At 43.6% G+C, this 18,476-nt stretch overlaps 2 protein-coding genes across 2 annotated transcripts in view; both read right to left on the bottom strand.

Annotated features, from left to right (window-relative positions):
* The window catches only part of mapkbp1 (mitogen-activated protein kinase binding protein 1), an 89,781-nt gene extending 87,568 nt beyond the window's left edge, over positions 1-2,213 (bottom strand). Inside the window, exon 1 of the mRNA XM_079528273.1 lies at positions 1,359-2,213. Within this exon, the coding sequence (XP_079384399.1) occupies positions 1,359-1,469 (111 nt within the window). The 5' untranslated portion in view covers positions 1,470-2,213. The remainder of the gene's footprint in view (positions 1-1,358) is intronic.
* A 2,662-nt stretch (positions 2,214-4,875) lies between these two features.
* mgaa (MAX dimerization protein MGA a) overlaps positions 4,876-18,476 on the bottom strand; it is a 43,884-nt gene continuing 30,283 nt past the window's right edge. The window contains exons 20-32 of the mRNA XM_079529031.1: positions 17,077-18,089; positions 16,730-16,870; positions 15,910-16,021; positions 14,399-14,582; positions 13,577-13,676; positions 12,769-12,908; positions 12,318-12,438; positions 11,161-11,272; positions 10,656-10,862; positions 9,825-9,986; positions 8,736-8,837; positions 7,593-7,733; positions 4,876-7,176 (exon numbers count right to left, since the gene is read on the bottom strand). Of these exons, the coding sequence (XP_079385157.1) occupies positions 6,296-7,176; positions 7,593-7,733; positions 8,736-8,837; positions 9,825-9,986; positions 10,656-10,862; positions 11,161-11,272; positions 12,318-12,438; positions 12,769-12,908; positions 13,577-13,676; positions 14,399-14,582; positions 15,910-16,021; positions 16,730-16,870; positions 17,077-18,089 (3,416 nt within the window). The 3' untranslated portion in view covers positions 4,876-6,295. The remainder of the gene's footprint in view (positions 7,177-7,592; positions 7,734-8,735; positions 8,838-9,824; positions 9,987-10,655; positions 10,863-11,160; positions 11,273-12,317; positions 12,439-12,768; positions 12,909-13,576; positions 13,677-14,398; positions 14,583-15,909; positions 16,022-16,729; positions 16,871-17,076; positions 18,090-18,476) is intronic.

Here is an 18,476-nt window from a genome sequence, read left to right as displayed (position 1 = left end):
AAGTTTTCAACAAAATGTATAACAATCTTTTGAAAATAGCAGATCTACAAGGAAAGGAGATTGGCTATTTTAAAATAGCCAGAATATATACTGTATATAGGGCTGAAGCGGTTAATGTATGCTTTGAAATAGTAACTAAAATCTCCAAAGAATTAAAAAAAAAACAAAACAAGATTTGCCTCTGAGGTGTAGTGGAGTAGAACCAAGTAAATGTATTGAAAATTGTAAATACTCCAGTAAAGTGGGAAAAAACTCAACATTTTTACTTAAGTACAGTACTTGAGTAAATATACTTAGTTGCTTTCCAGCACTGGCTATACTGTACCAGGGTGCTTTAATGTAGACATACTTCAGAAACATAAACAGACCTGGAACCGGTGACCATCTGACAAACGTGACATATAGTTTTTTATACGATGTGATATTATTGGGTTATGTGACTGTCCTATGTTTACTACATAGGACCACAATGGAAACAAGTCCCCAGGACTGTGTTGTGTTATCCTTTTGTAGCCTTAATATCTTACTGTACCAAATGCATTTCTGAATTCTGACTTAAATACAGTATTAAATTAAAGACAAAAAGTCATATACTGTATGAGAGTGTGAGGGTAGGAGGAACAGACAGACAGACAGTTCTCTGGATGAAACATTATGTTATGAGTGAATGTCTGACTCTGAACCAGAATGCATCTGCTTACATTGAAATGACAGAGAATACAGGCTAGCTCTGTTCAACGGTCTACACTCTACACATAAAATGACCCTTTAATCAACAATACAGATGATTTATTGCGCGCACACACACACACACACACACACACACACACACACACACACACACACACACACACACACACACACACACACACACACACACACACACACACACACACACACACACACACACACACACACACACACACACACACACACACACACACACACACTCTAAAGTTAGTTTTGTCTTTCTTCTTGTTATTCCACGTACAGTTAAATCAAGATCAACAGTTTAAAGCCTCATACTGCTGGAACACAATAGGTTCATAATGGCACACTTTAGATTAGATGTATTTATTGGCTGAAACCATGTAAGGCCTGTCTGTCTGTCTGTGTGTGTGTGTGTGTGTGTGTGTGTTGAGGAATTCAATATAGGACCACAGTGGAAACAAGCCCTCATGGCTTTTTGTGTTATCCTTTTAGGCAGCATCACTATATAATCGTACGCTGTACTTTTTTGCAAACTATCAATGTGTGTGTGTGTGTGTGTGTGTGTGTGTGTGTGTGTGTGTGTGTGTGTGTGTGTGTTTTATAACACAACACAACACAACAGAACAGTGTGTCTGTTCCAAACTGACCTTCTTACTGAGGTGTTCTTTGTTGACAGTCCTGCTCCTCCTCAGGTTGATGGCCGGGGACCTCAGCAGGTTCTTGATCCGGTTCTTCATGCTGGTTCCGTCCGCAGTCATGATTAAAACCACACTTTAACCCCCCCAAAAACACACACAAAGTCTCACAGCCAGCCAGCCAGGGAGCCACGACGAGGATGTTTAAACTGCAGCAACCCGGGGTCACATGGTACGATCTGATGCGTTTAATACAGATTTAAAATGAAATGTAAATAAAACAAGAAAGGAAGGAGAACTGAAACCGCTCCAAAACAAAAACATTAAATAATAAAAAGGAGAGGAAAAAGAGGAAATCAAACGGAACAGGCTTTAAATAAACGCCTCGGGGAGTCAGTCAGGAGGAATGAGGAGGTTCGTGTCTGCTTTGGTTCCAGATCATTGTTGCAGATCAGATTATAGAATCCTTCCTTGTTGTTCTTCTAAAAAAAATAGTCTCTTTGGTCGTAGCTAGTGGTCATTAAAAAAAAGAATTTAAGCAGCATTGACGTCCATTTATGTGTCTATTCCTCAGAGGAGACAGGAGGCAGACAGTTGTGTGTCTGCTCTGTTGCGTCGTTGAAAACCAACCAACCGCCGGCTAGTGCGTTCAGATTCAGATTGTGCAGAGCTCTGCAGAAAACACACTAACACACACACCAGTTCAGAAGCAGTGTGGGCTGACTGGGACTCTGGGAGTCCAGTAAACCACCACATACATACACTATTACACTCATACAGTATTTATCTCCACACAAAGGAAAGGCTTGGGTTTGCTCTCATTCCGCCACATGCAACAGACGTCCCCCAGATGAATCCAGCTCGCTTTCCTTCCATCTACATTTTGACAGCCATATGTTTCAGACCTGACCCACATCATTCATCCATCCACGTTACGCCACGGGGGGAGTCTACAGCGCCCCCCGCTGGTCGGAGTATGTCAATGATGCAAGCAAGGCAAGCATGGGGTACGTTTGTGCCTTTTGCGTTGATGGTTAGCCACCGTCCCGTCGACACGCGAGTTCCTTCTTCCAAACAAAAATAAAATGATTAAAATCAATTTGTTAATACAAAAATACATTAAATTCACACAGAGAAATCTCATTATTTTATTTTGAACAAAACCTTTTGACTCAGAGTAAAAAAAAAAAACCTCTAGCGGCCCCTAGAGGACGTATTGCTTACTTACATCCAATCAGAGATAAAGAAAAATCCTGTTAATGACTAGTATAGGCTATTAAAGTTAAAATAACATAAGATAACAGCTACGACACGAAATAAGTAGACATTTAGCCTACAGGACACTATAGTCAAGGCTAAGAGATGATCACCAAAATATGCTGCACGTTTAGGTTTCATCCACCCTGTAATCTTCAGGTGCCATAGTGAATGATCTATGGTCAGATGGTCATTATATAATTATATATATATATATATATATATATATATATATATATATATATATATATATATAAAATATTTGAAACTAAATATTTTTTCTATATTATTTCAGTTAATCCAGTTAGTTATAATATTACAAACATTATGGCATTCTGAAATCTCTACAGTGTCGTCCAATGAAGGACTATATCTGGTAATCGGAAGGTCTCCAGTTCAGCTCTTGTCCCTCAGCAAGACACTTCACCCCAACTGAGGACAAAGTTCACTTTAAATGTGCAAAGTGTGACAAAAAATACCCCTTCCCTTTCCCTGCCCCTCTCTTGCTGGTGTAACTTGGTACAGAGACGCTCATGTCAATTATGAACAGAACTGTAATTGCTGCTTGTCAGTCTAAGAACAGTCAGCTTGGTTTGTCTTTAAAAGCCTTCTAGACTTGGTGGGAAAGCACAGCTCTTCTTAGCTTAATTCAGTCTTATCCTGCCTTCATTCACCGCTTAAACACCAGCATCTGTATTGTGGGGAAAGCTTCCACAGAAAATAGCTGATTGACAGGTCCATCGGCTAGTTTCAGCAAAAACTTTCCCCACAATAACAGAAAATACACCAGTATAGATCCCTGAGGGACTGAGACTCAACCATACAGCGTTGAAGTGGTTAAACCGTCTGGTGTTTAGAGAATTGGACTTGAGCAACACCTGTATTTCGACCACTTTCTACAGCAAATCTCTTCACCAAAAATTGCCGATCTACAAGCAACGTTGTGAGCATGTAGGTCTGCTATTTTTGGCCAGTGTTCCCCTCAGCATAGGCATGCTGGGGACTGGGGTTCAAGTGGTTAGCCACTTAATATCGCACACGTTGCTGCTTTTTTTTTCTACACCAAATTTCCAATAGAGAACCGAACACATTTATATCAGTACGTTTCAGTTTCTTTGTTTTATTGCGAGGAGAACTTACATATTATATCCGAACCTGACATTTTCTTTTTTACAAAAATACAATGAATCTCTAAAAAAAACTAAAACAACAAACAGTAAATTAACAAAGGAAAGTTGTTCACCCATAAAAGGAAGGAGTATCACCCATGCTCTGTCACCCAGACAGGAAGTAGAAACAATATTTACAGTGTATATACATATACATAAAACAAAGATACAAGCTTTTAACCCAACTTATAAGGTTATACAATCTTTGATTCAGTCCGCAGTGCCCTGCCAAACAATGGGATTCATCTCGGTAGTGACATTTGTATTTTCATGATTGAACGGACCTGAGCGGTTTGCACCTGCCGTCCAACAGGCCAATGAACAACGTTCTCCAGTCCAGCGGAATGCTCGCCTGTTGGTTCAACCAATCAGACATCAGCTTTAGAGCACTGGTTCTCAATGTTGGGTTCCGGGGGTTAACCAGTGGCCCAATTGGACCCTTTAACAGGTCTGTAACTCCTAGAAACGTGTACAAATGGGTTAGTCTCTGGGACCCCAATTGACACTGTAAAACCTTGCAGTGCTAATTTAACTCTTGGACCCATACAGTACAATCTCAAGAGTTACAGAGCCATAAAGGGTCCATTTTGTCCGCTATTAGTTGCCGGAAACAGATGAGAATTAGTGCCATAAGAGATTCTGATCACAACATCCTTACATTTCATCTGTTACTGCCGTTGTAAATTCAACTTTTCTTACTGTTGGAGCGGGATGTCCAAATATTATACGTATAGATATATCTAAAAAATGTTTACGTTGTTTTTCTTCAACTTTGTAAAAATGTAAATTACACGAGCCTTTCAAGCAGAACAGAAACCGGCAAGCTCATATTCTTCAAAGAAAAGTTTGAATTGTTAGGAATTAATTCAGTGAGTTGAGTGAGATTCAATGACTCTCAATATCCTAACACCGACCTCCATACCAAGAATCACTATAGTACTTATTTTTGTTACAACTTAAGTCATTCCAGTTGGTTTACAGCACTTTAATTAGTAGTTACAGTTGAGTATGGTTCCGAGACAAAACCCATAGCACACTGAAACTATAGAACAATATATAACAATATGGAACATAACTGTACAAAGTTTAAGGTAGTTGTGGTCATCTTGTCCTATTTCAAAGAAAGAAAAAGAAGAGAACAAAATAATGATTTATAGAGCAGCATACCGTCCTCTGACACACACACACACACACACACACACACACACACACACACACACACACACACACACACACACACACACACACACACACACACACACACACACACACACACACACACACACACACACACACACACACACACACACACACACACTCACTCACTCTTTGGCTACAAGTTATGCCTAATTTATACCGATATTATACGATGGTGTCGCGGACCGAGAATAGCCCATCTATAACTTAAGCTCACTAACAGTAACAGAACCGTCATACTGTGAACTTGAAGATGTGCTATTTTCGGTGTGCAACACAGTTGTACAACAGAGCATAAATTAAGCACTAGGCAGTTTTAGGGCAGAACTGCTTATAAAAACAGGCCAGACATAGGCCTACACTACATACAGTACATTATCGCATTCTAACAAAAGCCAGCAAATCTCTGATGGTTTCAGACGGACAGACAGATCATCTACAGAAAAAGCCAAACAATCAATTGGAATCATGCTGGTTCCATGGGAACAAGGTGTTCTTGTGTGAGCATTGCCTCTACGTATGAAGTACAATACAACAGAGCCACAGCTGGCAATCTAGCAGAAAATGTCACCACCAGGACCAAACAAGACAAGCAAATTACTTCCCATCCAGGAACTGATGTTTGCAGCTGCTAATTGTTGGTGATTCTGAGACTCATTCACCGAAAACAAACAAACAAAAAAGGTCGCTAGTGTGTACCAACATTTATTCATTAAAGACTTGCACATTCCATCTTGCGGTGGCAACTTGCTGGGAAAAAATGAATTATACTGGCTTAATTAGCCAAATGAAAATGTATCCCAAGTTCTTTCAGTCCACGGCTATATGAATGTGAAGACAACACTGTTTTGAACCGTTTGCTTGTGTGTTTCAAAAGGAGAGAGCGGGCGTTGGCCTTTTCTTGTTGTCGGCCTCTTGTCTTTGTTGTTCTCTCTGGAGGACAGAGTGTACTAGAATGCAGGGTGACTACGAAGGGTTAACCCAGAACCTTCCATAACTTGGAACTTTCCAGGAACCTGTGAAGTAATATAATAGTTTTTTTTTGTTTTCACGTCTTAAAAAACAAACTAGTTAAAAAAAGAAAAAGAAAAAGTCGATCTACAAGATCAGACTTTTTGGGGATTCCTATTTTAAGGTTTGGGATTCCCAGAACACAGGGTTAGAGTAGTACTACCTTCTGGATAGTACTAGGTTCTGAGAATCTTCTCTGAAACCGAGCAGTGGCGTATGGAACCAAATCCCAGAACCTGTGAGAATACATTTCCACGCACGGCACGGTTTCCCTTAGTTCCATTGGTTCTTGTAAGAGTTAAAGAGCTTTTAGTGCTACGTGGGAGGAGGGTTGTTCCGGAGCCCCTGTGGAACCAGCCGAGGCATGGGTCTCCACTTGGCCGCCGCACCAGGCTGCGCCCCTCTCGGCCCACCCTCGCTGGGAGCTTCCACGCTTTTGGCCACGCCTCCTCCATGATGACCCGGTTTCTTCTGCAGCAGAGGGGGCGGAGTCAGCGTGTCGCCACTACCTTTGGAAGAAGTGCATTGTGGGCTCTGTAGTTGAGCCTGTTCGTTGGACGTGTCGGTGGGAGGAGGAGGAGGAGGAGAGTGGGATGCTGACGGCGGAGACCTCTCCGGGGAGCAGGTGCTCCCACTCGGGGACGCGTCCAACTCCAGCAACAGGGGGCTGAGGGGGAGCTCTCCTGGAGGAGGGGGGCTGAGAGGAGAGTCAGAGGACGTCTGGTTGAGAAACTCAATCTCGCTGAGGAGAGACTGAAGGTTCTCTTCACCGCCATCAGCCTCCTTATTGTACCTCTCCTTCCCCCGTGAGGTGTTGCTGACCTCAGACACCTGCTCCTCCACCGCCGCCTGTGAAAACCCTGCTCCGCCCATCCCAGTCTCCTGTGCGGGGCTCCGCCCTGGGGAGGATGGGGTCTCCGTGTCCTGGCTGAGGAGGCCAGAATGTGAGAACGTAGGTGACGATGAACCCGGGACAGAGTCTGGAGCAGGTTCTGGGTGGACCTGGGCCGGGGCTTGGACTGTGTTCTGTGTGGAGGTAGGGGTGGTGGCGACCTGGGCAGTGACCTGGGTCTGAGCTCCCTCTGGGTTCTGGGTTGAGGATGGTAGTCGGGGGAGAGGCATGGTGCCACTTGCGACCAGCTGTAAAGTGCTGCTCTGTGGTTGGACCAGGTTCAACATGGTGGGGACACACTGAGCTGTGAATGCAAAGAACAACCGTCAGCTAGAGTTGAATACATCTGGAAGAATGATGTTATGCGGTTAATAACTTCTGAGGTTAGCAGCAGAGGCAGTAAGAAGCACAGTGGCTGCTTATAGTTATATGTACATCTACCTGAGTTGTTAGCTACTTATGACAAGAGTTACATCTACCCCAGATGTTAAATAGTTAAGGGAAACTAGGTGACATTTAGCCTATTTTTAAAATATGTATATAAATGTTTTAGCCCTCATTTCCCTCCATCAGCCACTATAGTATTGTGCCATGTATGGCCTACTTGTGTGCAAGGCGCAAGTTGGCAGCTCGACAGAGTGCATTTCTAGTTATAGTTGTGGTTATTGTGCTTGGTGTGAATGACCCTTTAGTTAGTTAGATAGTTAGTTAGTCGTGTACCTGAGATGTTAGCAACAGTCAGCAGGTGGTGCTGCTTGAACATCTTACCAAGAAGTGGGTGGGACAGAGAGAGGGCAGGACCACTGCTATGGACCAGCTGATTGGTCAAACCGGGGATGTTGAAGGTGACCGAGGCCACACCTACAGGAACACATTTAAATCAATGGGATAAGAAATTCCTAGCCGTTTTAAAAATGCAGGTGTTCGTGCATGAGACCATGTGTGTTTAAAAAGTTTATTTTCTTCTTCTATGGGTATATTTTGCACAAGTACAGAACTAGAATCGATGGAACACACCTGGAGGTGCGTTATCAGCACAGGATAAGATAATAGTATGTGGCGTAGTTAAGCTATAGTACATAGTGTAGTTGAGTTATAGATATAGTTCAGGTGTAGTACCTGGTGTATTTAAGTTATAGGTGTAGTCTAGTCATAGCCTAGGTATAGTTCAGGTGTAGTACCTGGTGTATTTAAGTTATAGGTGTATTCTAGTCATAGCCTAGGTATAGTTCAGGTGTAGTACCTGGTGTATTTAAGTTATAGGTGTAGTCTAGTCATAGCCTAGGTATATTTCAGGTGTAATACCTGGTGTATTTAAGTTATAGGTGTAGTCTAGTCATAGCCTAGGTATAGTTCAGGTGTAGTACCTGGTGTATTTAAGTTATAGGTGTAGTCTAGTCATATCCTAGGTATAGTTCAGGTGTAATACCTGGTGTATTTAAGTTATAGGTGTAGTCTAGTCATATCCTAGGTATAGTTCAGGTGTAATACCTGGTGTATTTAAGTTATAGGTGTAGTCTAGTCATAGCCTAGGTATAGTTCAGGTGTAATACCTGGTGTATTTAAGTTATAGGTGTAGTCTAGTCATAGCCTAGGTATAGTTCAGGTGTAGTACCTGGTGTATTTAAGTTATAGGTGTAGTCTAGTCATAGCCTAGGTATAGTTCAGGTGTTGTACCTGGTGTATTTAAGTTATAGGTGTAATCTAGTCATAGCCTAGGTATAGTTCAGGTGTTGTACCTGGTGTATTTAAGTTATAGGTGTAGTCTAGTCATATCCTAGGTATAGTTCAGGTGTTGTACCTGGTGTATTTAAGTTATATGTGTAGTCTAGTCATAGCCTAGGTATAGTTCAGGTGTAGTACCTGGTGTATTTGCGGTTGTAGGGAAAGGGTTCACGGTGATGATCTGTTGCTGTGGCAACACCAGGGACAACACAGTAGTCGTGCTGACGGGAGGACTGCTCTCTGAATGGAAGGAACACAGTAAAAAGATGAAGCCAATATGTCTTACAGTCAAATAATGATGGATTGCATTTTTATAGCGCTTTACAATTCATCCATTCATTCATACATTGGGATGAAGCGGCGAACAATCAACGCCAGCGTCCTCACTTCCCACATTCACGCACCAATAGTGGCAACCACTGGAGGCAAGGTGGGGTTCAGTGTCTTGCCCAAGGACACTTTCCCTAACCCCAACCTCCCACGGGGCAGCACACCTAAACCTAACCTTAAAGATGGAGTGCCGTGATTTTTTTCCACCCTAAAACATGGTCATCAGCTCTTATTGTTATATAAGGAGGTATCATTTTTTCAAAAAAGTGTACAGTATTTGTTAAAATGTTGTTTTTATGTGGGCACGCCCAACAGTTCATTAAGTATGCCTGGTTTGCCTGGTGGGTGGTGATCCACCTGAACTGAAGCCGCACCCACAGCTGTAGTTGTATGATAAAGGGGGAGGGGTTAGGGGAGGGGCTGATAGTGTGGTGTCACTATATTACTGTTTATTTCATTGGCCCGTTTGACTGTCAAGGGTTCAACATCCAGGAAGAAACCCTAAATACAAAGTTAATACACCATTGCACATAAAAACGACTCCAGGGTGTCTAATGAAGTATACTGTCACCTCAGACACATGAAAAACTGGACAAATACAAAAATTGTGGCACTCAATCCCAACCCTTAACGTACCCTCACCAACCTTAATCCGGTCGTCTTAACGCACCAACCTTATGTCTAACCAATGACTTATCTAAACTAAGTATGCACCCCCACTTCGACATGTGGACAGGAGGAGCCGGAATTCGAACCGCCGACCCACGGATCATTGGACGACCTGCTCTACCCTCCTGAGCCACAGCCGCCCCACAATACAAGATGAAACGCCATGGCCGAAAGCATTTCATACCGTCAAATAGAACATGAAACAGGACGTAGGAATTGAACCCTCACCTTCCGCAGTGTCTGCGAGCGGCAGTAGCTGCTGCTTACGGCGAGACAGGATGTTGGGCACCGTCCTTGGTCTGTCCCCCAGCCCCGCTGCATCCTGGGATGGAGAGGGTCGGGGAAGGGGAGGGGGAGGACGTTGTGGGGACTGCTGCGACACTGGAGTGGCTGTGAAAACAACAGTAATATAAATGTAAAAAAATAACACATTTTGCAGAGATCAGAGGAGTACAACACACACCAAACCTTTTGATTGAGGTGCCGGCTGCAGGTGCAGAACTGAGAGGAGATCAAAGTAGCCGCACCTACTCTTATACCCCAAGGAAGGCAGCGTGCCCAAACGTCGGCTAGGTGTTTTTAATCTGTCTCGTCTGTTGTTAAAATAATGCTTTTTTTTGTGCGGCTACCATGATTCTCTCTCAAAACTAATTTTACACGGTTCAACAGTGTTATGAATCATATCCTGCTTTGTAATGAATGCAATAACATTTTATTTATTTATAGTCCAATTTGTGATATGCTACACCCATGTGTTGCACTCACAGTGCCCCTAAACAGTCAGTTTGAATTAAACTTTCAGTGTATTTTTCAGTTTATAATAATAATAATAATACAAAAACTTAACCAAGGAGAGTTTATAAAGTGCTTCATAAAGTCATCATATAACATGATAAAAAAAAAGAAAATCTGCCTCATGGCGGCGCTATAACAGGCCGATCTGAAAAAGCGACCGGGCCAACAGTGACGGAGATTAGCTGCTCCAAGACAGAATATTACCATTATGAGTGTTGGCTACAGAACAGTATGATGTGAGGCTGCCTGGAGGTCTGGACTCACCCTGGGGCACCATAGAGCCTGATGTGGGCTTAACGACAGCACCCTCTGCTGTCTTTTTAGGGGTACTGCTCTGGGATCTGCGGTCAGGTGCGGTCTGCTGCAGTGTTTGTTCGGTGGTTCTGGTCTCAGATCCGTTCTCCTGCTCCAGACTCCTGATTTTAGATGTGATTTTATCCAACTTCCCTAGAATGCTCTCCTCACTCTTACCTGGACACATGCACACACGCAGAGTTAGTCATTGAATTGAAGTTAATGAATTACTTTTTTTCAGTACCTTTCTAAACAGAAGTCACAAAGTGAACAATTAAAAGGAGAGAATATCACAATTTAAAAGGATGCAAATAGAAAATGAATAATTAATTACAGAAATGTAGCATGAAATTAGGCTGTATAAGAAAATAAATGGGAGGTTATATAAATGATATAAGCATATGAATGTTTTTCTGAACATATATGTTTTCAGAAGCGATTGAAAGGCTAATTCATCATTTAACGGGCTCATTACCAGACTTGTGAGCGATCTGTCTGATGTATTCCGCTCTCTGATAGGTGAGACAGGTGTGCAGTTTTTCCAGTCGGTCCTCCTGCTCTGTGAGGTCTTTGATCTCCCTGCGAGCCTGACACAGGACAACACAGCAGCGTTAGCCACTTAACAGTTCTACTGCCGCTAATTGTTTGATCCAGTGTTGCGCCGCTGCATAATACGACATTCCCGCTATTTATGCGTTTAATTCTCCGTTTTAAAATAATTAAAAATAAATTATTTTATCCGTGACCTGATGACGAGGCCGTCGCGTTATGATGACGAAACCGGAAATCAAGTCATCATCTGGGCTGCTAGGGCTTCTGGGAAATTGAGCCCAATGCAAGTGGACGGGGGGTTTGTTTGGACTACAACTTGCTCTGCACTTTGGTTTCGTTTCGCATTGTCATGGCCGCTGGTGCATCTGATCATAACAAGACAAACGACCATTCTTTACCGGATTTTCGTGGTTGAAAGCTGCAAATACTTCAGCGTATGCTCCAAAGGTAATAAAACAATGTCGGCAGCGTTGGATATTTGATTAAAAGGCGGGTTCCGCGGGGTATGGCGTCAAACTGTTAAAAAGGTCCTAAAGACGTGTACACACTTCCGAGGCACCCCACGGTTTTGATTGAGAGGACGTGTATACACGTTTTTAGCATCATTAGACACCGAAAAACAGCTTGCAAGCTTGTAGAAACTACTCCGGTCAGCAAGTGGTCAGTTATTGTCAATGCGCAACCAGGTGTAAATCAGGCATTACTAGGCATGTAACAATTCCCTCAACTCACGACACGATACGATTTTTAACGATATTAAAAAAATATATATTTTAAAGAAAGATTACCGTTTTTTAAATGTTATATAATTTATCAGTCACAGACACACACAGCTCCCCTCTACAGTGCTCTACTACTGATCATTTCTCTCTTATTTTTATTTCAATGAATCGATTCGAATCGATTCATATCGTCGGGATTAATATCGATATATATCGATATACAATATATCGTTAGATTCGTTACATGCCTAGGCATTACCTATCATACATGATATTCAACAGGTTCTCACGAGATCCCTGACCGGCAGGTTCTCATGGAGGTCCAGCATGTTCTCCTGAGGTCGGGGCAGGTTCTTACCTCATGCAGGACGGAAGCTTTAGTGAGAGACTGAGCGTCCATGTTCAGGGTCACTCTGAGGGCGTTGTACTGAGTGTTGAGCTCCTGACGCCTGAGCTTCATTTTGCTCGTCCAATGGGATCTGAAAAACCAAAAGACAGTACAGACATAAATACGATCAATAAATACATACATGGTCTTACGCAGAGAAAAGATTGCAGGGCCAACTTTTTGTCTGTGTTAAAGGTCAGAGGGCACACATTCAACTTTATGCAATAGAACATTATTTGTGGATCGGGACCCATTTGTGGGTCACGGACCAATTTATATGGGCCATGACTTGAGTTAAAAAAAAAAAAGTATAAAGATTAAGAAGTAGTGAAAATAGCCGACCGGGTCCCGGGAAAACGTCTAATTTCTCTTTTGGGTCTCGACCTGAGAAGTTTGGGACAACGACAACAAGCGCACTTACTTCTTCATGGTGTGTAGTCTCTTTTTGGCCAGACTCATCAGACTGTCGTCCACGCTCTCTATGTCAATCACCTCCTCCTCATCATCATCCTCCTGCGACTCATCAACATTATCCTCCTCCTCCTCCTCCTCCTCCTCCTCCTGCCACACAAACAGGGACACAGGGAGGCGGTGTTCATTTCAGCTTTTTTTCCTAGCTTTTTTTCACAGATCGATCATGGATTATCTTCCGACACCAGGACAGTCGTGTCTCTTTTAGGGCACCCGTGGGTGAAATGGAATGACGTACAACATCGGATGATTCTTCAACGGTTAGTGAACAACACCCGCAGTCAAGGGCGGATTAAGATTCATTAAACAGCAGATTTTGATTTAGTTTTAGTCAGTCGTTTGAATACAATTTAGATTTAGCCATATTTTAGTCACTTGAAATGGTCTAGTTTTAGTTGACTATAAGATTTTAGTAAAACAATAAATCTACAGTTGATTTAGTCGACTTGACTGCATGCTTAAAATAACCGATCTACAAGTAGTAGCAGTAGTAAGCCTTGCCCTCCTGTTTCTGTAGCGTGAGGCAGCTTGATGTACAAGTACACCCCCTGAATATGACGCTAGTATGTCGCAGGGACCCCCAATCCAACCCTTGATGCTGAGTGCCAAGCAGGGAGTCTTTGGTATGACCCGGCCTGGGATCGAACCCCCGACCTCCCATTCTCAGTTCGGACACTCTAACCACTGAGCTGGTCTACAAGCTCACGATAAAAGTTTCATTTCACTATTATTTCCCTAGTCAAGTTCTGTGTTCTTACACTCGTGATGTTGATGACCAAACGTCTCCTCTTCTGCAGAACAGCCTCGTCATCATCCGAGGAGTTGATATCGATGCGTTTATTCTTCTTCTTCTTAGTGCTGTCACGATTACAAACTTAAGTTGCCGATTAATTGTCACACACATAATTGCAATTAATGATTTCATTGTGTTTTTGGCATTGAACATTGGAACTTTGATATGACTGAAATTTTATTTCATATTTGATATATGACTGAAGATTGCCTTTAAGGGTTCGTAATCAAAAACGGCACAAAGAAAAGCAGAAATAACTGAACAAGCATTTAAATTGTGTAAGCTTGTAGTGTGCCATTTCTGCTTTTTTTAATTTTGACGATTACCGGTATGCAAAAATAGTTGTGCTTATCTCAAACAATTGCGATTAGGCCAGTGGTTCCCAAAGTGGGGTCTGGGAAATGCAGTCAAATAAATGAAGTCCCTCACATTTGTGTGTAAATTACATCCTGCATTCTACATTCATTAAAACTGAACTGTTATTGCTCTGAGTCTAATGATCATTATAACAACGTGAAAGAAAATATTTAAAAAGAAGGAAAAACGTTATATTTGTCAATCAAAATGTGTTGGAATTTTTCCACGTGGTGTCATTAAAATTAATTCATGTTGATATGGCACACTGACAATCTAGAAAATAAAAACATGGCACTTAATTTAAAAAAAGGTCGCAGACCCCTGGCCTAATGCATGTCAAACTAATTAGTGTCAATTTGGGGGTCCTTGACATTAAAAGGTTTGGGAACCACTGGATTAGGCGATGATGTAATAATTGTGACAGGCCTACTTCTTCCTCTTCTTCATCAGAACAGCCTCGTCTTCATCTGAGGAGTTGTCCGTCACCTCGTCAGAGGAGCTGTCTGTGTTCTCCAGGTCCACCACGGAGGGCTCTGGGTTGTTCTCCTCCAGCAGGTCCACCAGGGGGCGCTCTGGGTTCTGGACCCGTCTGTACACCTCCTCTGTACTCTCGCCTGGACGCAGGACAGAATGGGAATAATCCATGAGCGGGGACAAGATAGGACGAGATGAGAGTAGTAGGATGAGATTTGATGTGATAGGATAAGATAAGATAGCGATGATATGGGACCAGGGATCATCAATGTCTGTACATGGACAAAGGTGTCCGTGGCAAAGACTTGGCCTTGTGTCCGTGGGAAATTTTAGATTTTCTGTTTTACACAACATTATAAATGTTCTTATTTTGATCATAAGAGCCAATTACTATAGGCTATGTCAAGTCGACAGGTTTTCTTCAGAATATGACACTTATTTACCACAACACTATGGCATATTAGGAGTCCAACTACTGTAGTGGTTCTCAAATGTGAGACTCTGAGTATACAAATGGTTCCATTTGAACATCTTTGTCAGAGTTACAGACCTGTTATGGTCATTCAGGACTAGCTCTTCATGTGTTTCTGGTAATATTATTTTTTCTCATTTTGTATGTCCGTGGCAAAAATTGAATTTTGACAATAATGTCCACCACAAGCTAGCATGGCAATGGCCCCTATATGGGACACGTTAGCAGGACATGAGACAAGATGTAAAGAGATTGTTATAGTATGAGATATTGTATACAACAAACAGGGAAAGTAGACATCTCAAGTTGACTGAACTGATTTTTAGAGAGATTTAGAACGATGTTTAAGAGAGAAGCACGATATTGACACAAAGCATCCTGGCAAATGAAGCCACAACACTATGAACGCCGCCATCTAGTCTGTCTAGGTACTTCAGCCCAGTCATATCAGCTGTTGGAGGCCCGCTTCCGTGTGTGTCACAGGCCTCGCAGAGACAAAACCCAAAGCACATTGTAGTCTTAGAAGCTGGCGATGTTGTTTATCTTTCGGTAATATGTCAGCCACGGTGCGATCAAAAATCACTATTCACATCGGAACGCCGGACGGATTAGACAAAAACAAGGACATTGGAGTGTTTTTCGTTGAAAACACTGCAGGCAGTGGATTTCTATGGAATGCGCACGCATTCCGCCTTGTGCTGGAGCTCGGGAGAGACGAAGGCGTTGCCTAGCAACCTGGGCAGCATTAGAGGTTTAGCTCCAGCCGGTCGATTTTGATATAAAGTTTATTACCCATGGCGCCGCGGGTCTCTCGAATGGGTCATTATTATTACCCGTGGCGCCGCGGGTTTGGCTTTCAATGGGTCATTATTATAACCTGTGGTGCCGTGGGTATGGCTCTAAGAAATTAAAAGAAAATGTTCCATTCTTATTATGATTAAATTAGAATTATTGTCATATTGGTTTATTTGGATTGAGGTTATATATTTGTTTACCATTCATGCTGGACATGGAGTTTACCAAGTCATTTCTCCTCTTCATCAACCGTCTCTTCTCCTCCATCAACTTCTTGTGCTCGCTGCTCAGATTCTGGACCATCTCTGCCGCCTACAAACATTGTTTTACACACATTAGTCATACTTTTTTTTTTACAAAAAAAAACAAAAAACGGTAAAAGACAGCTGTGCAAGGTGCTTTATGTGTATAGTACATGCTTTCATACAGAGTGACATCACTCATCAATCATACATCACTGTTAACAACAGTTAAGATCAGCCAACAACAGACAGCAGTTAAGTTCTTTTTTTTTTTTTGCCAATTTGGACTTATACATAATAGATTTGTACTGTATGTCATAGTCTACATTCTACAAGCTCACAATGTTATCTTGTAGATTTTTCCACAGTGAAGAAAGACAGGAAACATGGAGAAAGAATCAAGGAGTGACGTGTAGCACAGGTCCGTCGGGCTCGGGAGTCGAACCCGGGACTCACTGTCAGCCTATGTGGTACACGCCTTAACCACTTGGCTATCGGCGTCCACGATAGGCTATTTTCGAACAGATTAGGTGTAGAGGGGAAAAGTAAGGGGCCAAGGATAGAGCCCTGGAGCACCCCGGCCAGTCAGTATGACGAATCCGCACAACGGCAACCATAGCTGCGGTGTCAAGTGGCTTGCGCTTGAATACAGCGACACCGCAGCTATGATTGCCTACAGGGCAGCGCTCCGCGGATTCGTCTATAGGGAAGATGCTCCAAGTTAGTACAGCTGAGTTAAGACTACAGCTAGGCGGCGGTAAAGGAGAGACAGGCTGACCTCGTGGAGGATGGTGCGTTTGGGCGTTTTGGATTCGATGTAGCCCAGTTCTTTCCTCAAAGCATGGAACCTTTTTCCCATGTCTTGTCTCCTTTTAATCTCTCGAACGTTATGAAGGAATCTCTTCACGCCGGTTCTAGGCTAAATAGAGGGAGGGGGTGGGGGGTCTTTTTTAATATTTCCACACAACATCTATAAGGTATATTAATGACATAGTTCAATGTTGACAATGAGTAGTATTCCCCTTTAAAGCCTGAGGATGTTGCCTAAATTCATTTGATACTTTTTAAGACACCAAATCATTTTGTAACAACAATAAATAACAACAATGATGATGAAGCTCTTACCAGATTGCTCTTGTTGTCGTCGTCGTCATCACCACCACTGTGCGACGAGTCACACGCTGAGATGTCCGTCTCATCTTCACTTGACTCCATCAGATCCACAGTCTCCATTACGTTACTGGGCTTCATGTGCACAAATTCCACTTCCAAATCAGAGTCCGAATCCAAAATCTCCACTTCTACTGGGGCCGCCCTCTCTAGAGGAACCTCCTCGATGTCGTCGTCGTCATCCTCATCGCCTTCGCCAACGCAGACAATGTCCAGATCCACCCGACCTTGGGCCGGCACAAGCTGGCCCGCTTGGACGACGTCAGGCCCGGCCAGAGGAGCCGGAGCCGGGGTGGTGATAGTACTAGAGACCCTGACTTGTTTTGGGGCCTGGATGGGACATGTTATCGGGACGGGTGTGGGCAAGGCCACAGTTGGGGCGACCAGCGCGGCGGGCACCACGGCAGACACCGGCGGTGGGGGTGGCGGGGGTGGCTGCAGGAGGGTGAAGGAGCTCGTCGACGCCACCACCTCGGTCTGGGGCTGGACCGCTGCACATTTGATGAGCAAAGGCTCCTTGTCTTTGGAAGTGGGCAGGATCTTTAGGGTGCACGTTCCCTTCTGGCCGAGGAAGCCGGAGGACACGCCGGGGATGGAGAAGGACTGCAGCCCAGAGAGAGAGGTGGCGGTGGTCGTGGTCGGAGAGATGGTGTTGGAGATGGTGAAGGACTGCAGGCCAGAGAGGGACGTGGCAGTGGTCCTGCTTGGAGAGATGGTTTTGGAGATGGTGAAAGACTGGAGTCCAGAGATAGAGGCTGTGGTTGCCGTCGGAGCGATCGGGTTGGAGAGGGCGTAGATCTGGCGCCCAGAGATGGTGGCGGTGGTGGTTGTAGGAGAGACCGTGTTGGTGGAGAGGACCAGAGATTGGGATTGGTTGCCAAAGTGGACCTGCATGGGCTGAGGGCCGCCGGCCGTGTTGGCTTTCATCTGTCCTATAGAGAGAGAGGCCGTAGGCCCGTTGGTGGGTCCTGGTAGAACAACAACAACACATTAGATCCTATAGAGAGAGAGGCCGTAGGCCCGTTGGTGGGTCCTGGTAGAACAACAACAACACATTAGATCCTATAGAGAGAGAGGCCGTAGGCCCGTTGGTGGGTCCTGGTAGAACAACAACAACACATTAGATCCTATAGAGAGAGAGGCCGTAGGCCCGTTGGTGGGTCCTGGTAGAACAACAACAACACATTAGATCCTATAGAGAGAGAGGCCGTAGGCCCGTTGGTGGGTCCTGGTAGAACAACAACAACACATTAGATCCTATAGAGAGAGAGGCCGTAGGCCCGTTGGTGGGTCCTGGTAGAACAACAACAACACATTACAATTAGGGAATTTGTCAGCAGTGTTGATTTTGTCGA

The sequence above is a fragment of the Electrona antarctica genome, assembly GCF_951216825.1.
Source record: "Electrona antarctica genome assembly, chromosome: 18".
Classification (NCBI taxonomy): domain Eukaryota; kingdom Metazoa; phylum Chordata; class Actinopteri; order Myctophiformes; family Myctophidae; genus Electrona; species Electrona antarctica.
Note: the sequence above shows the minus strand (reverse complement) of the source record. Positions and strands in the feature narration are given on the sequence as shown.